Source organism: Myripristis murdjan, chromosome 16 (genome assembly GCF_902150065.1).
Source record: "Myripristis murdjan chromosome 16, fMyrMur1.1, whole genome shotgun sequence".
In the NCBI taxonomy this organism is placed as follows: domain Eukaryota; kingdom Metazoa; phylum Chordata; class Actinopteri; order Holocentriformes; family Holocentridae; genus Myripristis; species Myripristis murdjan.
Genome location: NC_043995.1, coordinates 23,311,947 through 23,321,045, shown reverse-complemented (window position 1 = coordinate 23,321,045; position 9,099 = coordinate 23,311,947). Strand labels below are relative to the sequence as shown.

Genomic DNA, 9,099 nt, shown 5'->3' with positions numbered 1-9,099 from the left:
CCACCAGTGAGTAGACTGAAATTCACCCTGGATACCCGGATGACTGAGATCTCACTGCACACATGGAAACATCACTCCTATATAAGTTTTGTGAGCTGTGAGTTTGACCGAGTCTGGACCACCCATGGATGGGACCACCCTAATGGACAAACCTGGTAGAACACAGCAGCACCGTGTCCAGGACAGGCCCAACAGCCTCTTTGTTGTAATTGTATACTCTATCCACACTTTATAATGGGTACAATAAGTTAATAGTCAACAATATGCGTGTACATACAGATTGTTTTAAATGGAACCACTGCTGAAAGAGAGAATGATCACGAATTCAAATTTTTACAGAACTACAACTCCCAGCAGTCCCCGGTGACGTTTACCCAATACGCAATTCGGCATTAAGAAGGTGAGCCAAGATGGCGACTAAAGTAAGCAAAGAAAGTCCGCCTCCCTTTGAATGTCCATCATGGTAAGCATACACAAATCCCACCGCTGCGTCGTTGTTTTGTAGGTAATATCGACGTTACTTAGCTGCACATACTCTCACATATCGGTGTAGTTTGAGTCCATAAATGGCCTTTATTTGCTGCTAGCGGCGGAGCATGCTAGCTGCAGCTAACTGTAACGCTAGCATCCACAAGCCTGACTTCAGCGTTGAAGCTCTGTAATGCATGTGGTGTGGTGTTTTTGTATTGCATATATTTGTGTCGTTTGTTTTGAAATTTGTCATTTGTCTAGATAACGCTTACATCGATTCAAATAACATCTTCCTCTTTAACTTGTTTGCACATTTCACAGGTTGTGCCCTGGTCGCATCTCTGACCTAGCAACAGCTGGCTAACGCTAACATTTTTTTTTTTTTTTTTTGTTAGGAATGGCCAGGCCAAACACTCGCTTTTTAAATGAGCGAGTGCTTAGATCTGGGTTTGAGAGATCAGGAAGGTCTGTATTGATGAATATTACTAATTCATTGCTTTGCTTCCAGGGCAGGCAAGCCACCTCCAGGGCTGCATCTAGACGTGATGAAGGGAGACAAACTGATAGAGGTAAAAGCTTTGACCTTTGCAATAGCATCCTTATCAACTGGTTTGGGTTGGTTGTTGTGTGTATGATTGGTTGACCAAATTATTATAGCACGCAATGAACCAAATTTGTAGGGAGAGTGATCTGGATGGGTTGCACCAGATACGAACCTGACAGTCCCCGCCTCATCGCAGCTGTGGGATCTCTGTGGCTGCCTGGTTTGAAACGGTGCAAGAGCAACATCAGCCCTGAGATTTAAGCTTTTCAGTGGGAAGCGACACTGTTGAGTTATGGCTCAGAGGCACAGAGACACCAGAAACTGATTACATAATAAGGATGCAGTTTATTGTTTGTTTTCACCAGTTTCTGATGCACTGAAAATGTCTCTCCCTGTAGAAACTGATCATTGATGAGAAGAAATACTACCTGTTTGGGAGGAACCCGGACTGGTGTGACTTCACCATTGACCATCAGTCATGCTCCCGCGCCCATGCTGCCCTGGTCTACCACAAACACCTGAAGAGGGTGTTTCTCATAGACCTGAACAGTAGTAAGAGACAACTCAGAATCGCACGCTAAGATTTTCTTTCATATTTCTTGTAGAGGCAGGGTCTTAAGTTTTGGCTCACCTGCTAGGGGTTAGTAAACCGAAACAGAATGACCCACAGAGAAGGTTTTTTTTAATCAACCAAATTGAATATTGTACATTTTTCTGAAATCTAAAAATATGTCACCCTGCTCAGATTGTGATCCTATTGTGTGTGCAAATCAGCACCTGATCTGTACACACTTCTGTATTTCTCTTTACTGCCCACATGATTAGCCATGTGTCATCACACAGGAATAATATAAAGTTTCTACTAACCTTAGACAGGAAAGTCCCCTGTTTTTTTCTTGTGACTGATTTGCTTTGCCGAGGGTGTGCATGGTACTTGGCAGGCACAAAGTTCGAGAGCAATGTAGAGCAAAGACTGTACAATTCATCATTCAAATGCTATCACCTAAGGAAAATTAGTGGCCAGTGTGGTGGGTGACCCGTATTTATTTATTCATGTACCTCATGCATTATTCTCAGGGTTGGATCATACTTCATTCAGTTCCATAAAAATCTCAAACATCTGTGAACTGACGGTAATGTGTCCAAACATTTGCAAACTGATGCACATTTGATTGTTCCTCTCTTAGCACACGGTACCTTCCTTGGACGGATCCGTCTGGAGGCACACAAGCCTCAGCAGGTTCCTATAGATTCGACGATATCGTTTGGTGCTTCGACACGGACATACACCATCAGAGAGAAACCCCAGACCCAGAGCAGCGCCGGCACCGGAGACACTAAGACAGGAGAGGATGAAGAGCTGAAAGGACTGCTTGGTTTACCAGAGGAAGAGACTGAGCTAGAGGTGAGCTCACTGAGTTTCTTGATAATAATCATATTTTTGTATTTTGTATTTATTCATTTATTTATTTGAGCGTACAGTGCACGTTAATGAACATTGCTGTAAAAATGCCAGAGGATGCGTAAAGGCTAGTTTTCTTTTGTAGTCCCTGGCCAGATGTTACAGTAGGCTCCTTAAAAGTAAAAAAAAAAAAAAAGTAAAGATAAAAACACAATTATTGAAATAGAGAGCAAACAACAAGTCATGACAAATATCAAAAAAACTGACGTGTTACATTAAAACTTAATGTTAATACAGCTAAACCTATGTGACAATAATAAGCAAGTATATATGAAACATGCAGTTTAGAAGCATATAATTCATCAAACAAGCAACAGGACATCAAGCAACATTAAGCCATATCAATTAGTTGCTGAAAATGCAACTAATATTTAGTTGCATTTCAAGCAGGCAGGCAGTTCAGTGTCATCTAGAACATGAAGCAAGGTCTATATAGGGCATATGTGAAACAACACATGAATCACACTGAGAGAGCTAAACATGAAACACAAACCACAACACATGCAAATCCAGCAGTTGGAGAAATAAAATTCAGAAGTTCACACTGCACTATAAAAAAAACACTTCCTCTCTGCTGCTGCCACCTTGTTAATGTCAGTCTGACAGATTTGACTATCAATTAGCCACTTTTTTAAAATGAGAACTAAATGACTGGTAAGTGTTGAGTTCGCTGATATGTGTTGGAATAGAGTGCCACCCTTGTGAGGCTCTGACAGAAAAAGCAGACTGACTAAAAACGGTTCTCTCAACCCTCCTCTAGACCGCAAATGCAGCGAGAGCAGCACATTTAGCAGAGCAGTTAGCAGCAGCAAATGCTCTGTCTGTGTCTAAACAGAAAGTGTTCAGGTACAGTGTTGAGCCTAGGTCACATTATTTTATTTATTTGCAGAAAACAGAAGGAAATAGACTGGAACCCTAAAAAAAAAGCCTCAAGTTGCAGTTAGACCTGTGAGACGTGAGACTGTGTGGAGCCGGTGCAAATAGCTCCATAAATTTAAATTAGCATAACTGTTGCGTGGGGCATGCAAGTAAAAAATGCATCTGATTGCGGTCTAGGCCCGTTTCCACCAAAAGGGGTAGGTGGAATAATGAATTTCCCTCTTATGATTCCTCTCATGGTCTGATCTGAGTTTGTTCTTGTGCCAGCAAAGTCTCTGAGTGGTTGTGTGTGTGTGTGTGTGTGTTTGGGGCAGAGGGTATGCAGAGTTAAGTGTGTGTTTACAGTATACAAAGAGTGTAGTGTGTTTAGCCTGTGACCATTTTGTCAAACAGTAAGTCACGTGAGAGAAAATCAGAAAAAAATGAACCAGTTAAAAGAGAAAGAAAACTCCTTTATTTTGTTCATAATAATCAGAATTATCTTAATACTGTACCTAATGACATATTCTGGCATGACTCATGATGCCTTTTTGTCAGCTAGGCTACATGTTGCTGTTTCAGGTAGACCACAATAGTTGTCGGAACAGTTTTTGTTGCATACATTTACTAGGTATAAAAAAATGTTGGCACTGTTGAATTTATTTATTTTTTTTTTCCACATACATTGCTTAAGTATTGTAGTATTCTGATGTTTTTATCCACACAGAATGTAGCTTGTGGTCATGTGGTTTATAAGAGAAAGGAAGCGATCCAACATCTAAATTCTCAAGAAAATAATAGCAAAACAAGCTGTCTTGTTTGTTTGTGCCTGTAGCCTTTAGCCTTCCTTTGTACTCCGCACTGCACACATGTTGCATGTTAACATGTAGTTTTTTCATCGTACTTGTTATTATCATGCATGGTCTGGTAAAGTAGAGTAAGACTGTGCCACTGTAATAAACCTATCTTAGTTTTTAACTGCTGTTCACCAATGATAATCACAAAATCAACTTGTTATCACTGGTTTGGATCCTAACATGAATATTACGATATAACACATTTTCCTGATTGTCTTTATTCTGACAGAACCTGACAGAGTTCAACACGGCTCACAACAAGCGCATCTCTCTCCTGACCATTGAGGAGGGAAACCTGGAAATCCAGAGGCCCAAGAGGAAGAGGAGAAACTCCAGGGTCACCTTCAGCGAGGAAGATGACATCATCAACCCAGGTACACATATCACACATAATTGAAAATACACATAATATATGTATATTTTTAAAATGCTTTTGTTTGCTTAAAATATTGAGAGTCACCCCAATACTGGGCCACAATTTATGTAAAACATGAAATATACATGCATATCACTATCAGATAAATATTAAATTTGTAATTTAGCAAAGTTCTATGAATCTGCTCTCCAAAAATAGTAGTTCAGATTTCACCATACTGGCATTATTATATGAAATGTTTTTGCTCTGAGATATTTATCAAATTATGTTGCCGAGCATGTATACATGTATTAGAGCACGTTCCATGAATTAAGGCTGGTGTACAGTTGGTCTTGAATATTAAAACATTTCTTTTTTGTAATAATTACAGAGGATATAGACCCTTCAGTAGGACGCTTCAGGAATATGGTGCAGACTGCTGTCGTCCCTCTCAAGGTGGGTTATGGTCTTATCATTTGGAAATGTTTCATTCAGTTAAAGATGTAGAGCAGAGTTAGCAACACAAAGACTTGTGCTTAAGCAAAGCAAGGTACTCTGCTTGTTGTTCCTATAATAAATCAGTGTGTCTGTCAGTCCTTGAAGTCTTAAAATATAAATTAAGTTTTATAAATATTCGGCCTGAAAAATGTAAATTAATTTTCTTAAATTTGAAATGAAATTCAGTACAAACAGTTTAATTCCATGTTCCAAACATATCTTTTTCTCAAAATTAAGCTCTGCATCAGAATCCACATTTCTGGTGACAACTCTTAAGCTTATTGCTGAATGTAATCTTTGAGAAAATTTTGTTAAGTATGTCTCAAAAGCATTGAATTTAATTGTATGATACCTGTAGATACTGTTATTATGAGGTATGTGCTCATATAATGCTATAAATGCTTTGGTTAAAGTGTCCAATAAATGGTATTTCTGAAGTTAAATAAATACATAAATTATGACATCCAAAGGTAGCACTGCAATAGGTCTGAACGACATAGTGGGAAAAAAAAAAAAACAGCGATTACTTTTACAGATGTTTTAATTGCAATATGATTCATGATTTTAGTAGGAATGATCGTTTTTGCACTATAATTTTCATTTTCACCTCACCAAACAAACATGTTTTCATATATCTGGAAAGACAGTTTGGAGGCCGGGCAACATACCTTTATTATGATTCATTTACAACAATCATCTATCACACATTTTACCCTCTATCAAAAAAATTGCTGCTCCTGCCATTTGGATATTGCACTCGTCCATATTACCAGATCGATAATGTTTTGTTTAATTGTCCAGCACTAACTAAAAATGTTTGACCTTGCTGCTATATGTATGACCTGCATGATTAATACTCTGTCTTTGCTGCTGGCTTCAGAAGCGGAGAGTAGAAGGTCAAAACACTCTGGGGCTTGACGACCTGACTTCCAAACGCATGCACGGCTACTCCCTGAGCGGTGGTCTGTATGGGGACTTGCCTCCCACCACCCATGAGAATCAGCCAACCGGAGCCCCAGGAGGAGCTGCCATCCTAGGAGGTCTTCCTCTGCCCTTCCCCAACCCAGCCCCAGAAGTGGACCTGGCCCCAGAGGCCCCCCAACCCCCTGTCACCCTCAACCCCGCCCCTGTCACAGGCCCCTACCTCCCAGACACCCACAACGAGCCACGCAAGAAGAAGTACGCCAAAGAGGCATGGCCTGGCAAGAAACCCACCCCTTCCCTACTCATCTAACCACTCCCTCAAAGCCAATGACTCTCAGGTTACCAGCAGAGACATCAGGGACTGTGACCTGGCAGAGATGGACTCATTCACTGCTCAGACTATTTGGATTTATTTTTTATTAGTTATGTGTTACTCTGCCACCATTACAAAAACTGATTGTAAGGCATCCTGGCGATTCCTTGGAGCATCTAACGATTATTTTCCTTTGGTACCACTTTACAATAAAACGATCCTTCTAAAGGGCTTCTGAATGGCTTATAATCAGGTTATTAATTAAGTTGTGAACACTATAAATCAGTAATAGTTATAAAAATGTTATAACACAGTTTTCATTTGTTGATGTGGATACCAAGGATGGCTGACTGATAAAGGGACAAAGCAACAAGCACAATCTGAAATTTAACAGAACAGATGCAGTGCAGCAGAAACCTGAGCTTGCCAAGTAGTGAGCCTGCGTCAATGTATGAAAACTGTTATAACTTGTTTATTAATGATTTATAAAGTGTTTACAGCCTAATAAATAATATAAATATAAACTACTCAAACTAGTGTTATTTTAAAGTGGTATCTCAAAAAATACTACAGTACTACTACTGTGTTATCGATCAATCTGGCAGTTATTTTCTCAATCAATTAGTTGTTTGGTGCATAAAATGCCAGAAAATGGTGGAAAATGTTGATCACATTCTCCCACAGCCCAAGGTGATGTCTTCAAATGTCTTTTTTTTGTTTTATTTTTTTTTTGTTTGTTTGTTTTTGTCCCAACCAACAGTCCACAACACAAAGTCATTTAGTTTACTGTCATAGAGGACAAAAGAAACCAGAAAATTATGACTTTTGAGAAGTTTTTTCTTAAAAATGACTCAAAACGATAAATCGATGATCAGTCGTAGGCAACTAATCAATTATTCGGCTCATTGTTGCAGCTCTAGTATGAGCATTTGATAATTCGGCCTCAATATTGCAAATAGCATTAGAGTAAATTCACAAGACATTGCAGAGAGCATTTGTGGCCCTGAGTGGTGGTTTGGTGTACTTGTCAGTGTCAGGCAAAGTGAATATTATGATGGGCCATTGAAATTTGTTTTTGTTGTGTTGTGTATCAAACTGTAGTATTTTTTTCCTACTAAACAAAATGTTTCAACATTGTTTTTCACTCCTTAAATATTTTGATATGCTATTAAGCAAATGAGATAAAAAAAAAATAAATAAATAAAACAAAACTTTTATATGAGATGTTTTACTGTAGGGCGTAAGGAAGGTCAGAATATGTAACAAATAATTTTCCACAACAAAAAAAAAAAAAGGGGGGGGGGGGGGGGCTTTTTTATAAAATAGTGAGGAATTTTTTTTTTTTTTTTTTCCATACACACAGACATTTCCATAAGACATGTTAGACCAAAATGACTTACGTCATCTTGGGGTTCTCTGACACGGTGCTGCATTTATTCTTCAAACCACTAGATGGTGACTTCTGTACACGGATGTGGACTGCAGTACTTGCTAATGAAATTCAAAACCATGGTGTGCAGTTTTTATTTCAATATCAGTCTACTGGATAAACCAGGATGTTATATTGTTTTTATACTTGGATTAATTTGGCTGTTGTCAAAACGGTACCATGAAATTAGTGAAGCGAGTAAAGGGGAAAAAATCGCTAACTTTTTCACATGCTGCAGTGTACAGAGCAGTTACTGTCGAGACTGTGTGTGCATCAGACAGGATTCAGACAGTAACTGTTTCCTCATACCCGACACCAAATTATAGAGCACTACATTGGTGTGAAACACTTGTTGAGTTGCTGTTGAATTGGCATGGATGGGCTGTACTATCTGCACAGTATTTGAGGAAAGTTGCAAACTTGCATGTTATGAGATCTGATAAAATTAAAATACAGGTTCCATTTGTGCAAATTTTGTTCTGACGACATGCCCCAGTTATTGTCCTTCCTTTGGGTGTGTGTGGACTTTGTAACCATAGACTGTAAATAATAAAAAGGAATTTTGTTTGGACTCTATAACACTTTTGTTAAAATGTTTTCCACACTGGTCAAGTTGTCTTTTATTGCTTTCCAAGGAGTTACTCTTTACTGCCAGTGTCTGAAAGCCCCCTGCTTCACTTTTTGCAAATCATTTAGAGGTTCATGTCAGGCTAATCTTCACGAATTTTAAAGGGTTAAAATAGTACTGCAACAAGGTCAGGAATAAGCATGATTCCCAGGCACTGAGAGCATGACATGTGACATCCGCCCTGGACTTTATCTCTTCACAGAGGTAAACACTGACCATATATTTTGGCAGGAGACACTTTGAACATGGTTCTGTCATTATTTGACAGGTAGCTTGGTTAGTGTTTAGATATTGACACCAAGAGAAATAAAACTGAACTGAGATGAACTTTTATTGATCCACACATAGACATTTGTCTTGTGACCAGTGCTGCAGCAGTTTATGACTGACCAAACAAACGCACGCTTAACAAACATTTAACAACAAAGAAAACGCCTCCCCGACAGTCATGACCAATGCTGTGTGCCAGCTGTTGTTCTGAAATGCACAGACAGTGAGTTGCACCATACTGTGCTCCCATACTTGCCCCAAAACCGCCCCGTCTGCACAAGAAATGGATCCTCTGCTGCACCGTCCCACAGACAGGATCCATGTGACGACTCCATGCTTGCTCAGAGCAGTGGTTCTCAACCTTTTTGGTGTCAAGAGCCCCTGAAATCGATGTGCATCAAACCAAGGACCTGTAAAATGTAGTCTCAGGAATTCCCATGTGATAAGAGTTAATCCATAACTGTTTATATTGTAGACTGGCAGATTAAGA

At 39.3% G+C, this 9,099-nt stretch overlaps 1 protein-coding gene and 1 non-coding gene across 2 annotated transcripts; both read left to right on the top strand.

Annotated features, from left to right (window-relative positions):
* Window positions 1-362: 362 nt before the first annotated feature.
* ppp1r8b (protein phosphatase 1, regulatory subunit 8b) lies at window positions 363-8,287 on the top strand. The gene is made up of 7 exons (XM_030072417.1): window positions 363-463; window positions 980-1,040; window positions 1,414-1,567; window positions 2,203-2,420; window positions 4,422-4,566; window positions 4,939-5,003; window positions 5,926-8,287. Exons 1-7 carry the CDS (start codon window positions 411-413, stop codon window positions 6,277-6,279), a joined length of 1,050 nt encoding a protein of 349 aa, XP_029928277.1. The 5' UTR covers window positions 363-410; the 3' UTR covers window positions 6,280-8,287.
* LOC115374552 (small Cajal body-specific RNA 1) lies at window positions 1,171-1,326 on the top strand. The gene has a single exon (XR_003929626.1).
* Window positions 8,288-9,099: the final 812 nt, after the last annotated feature.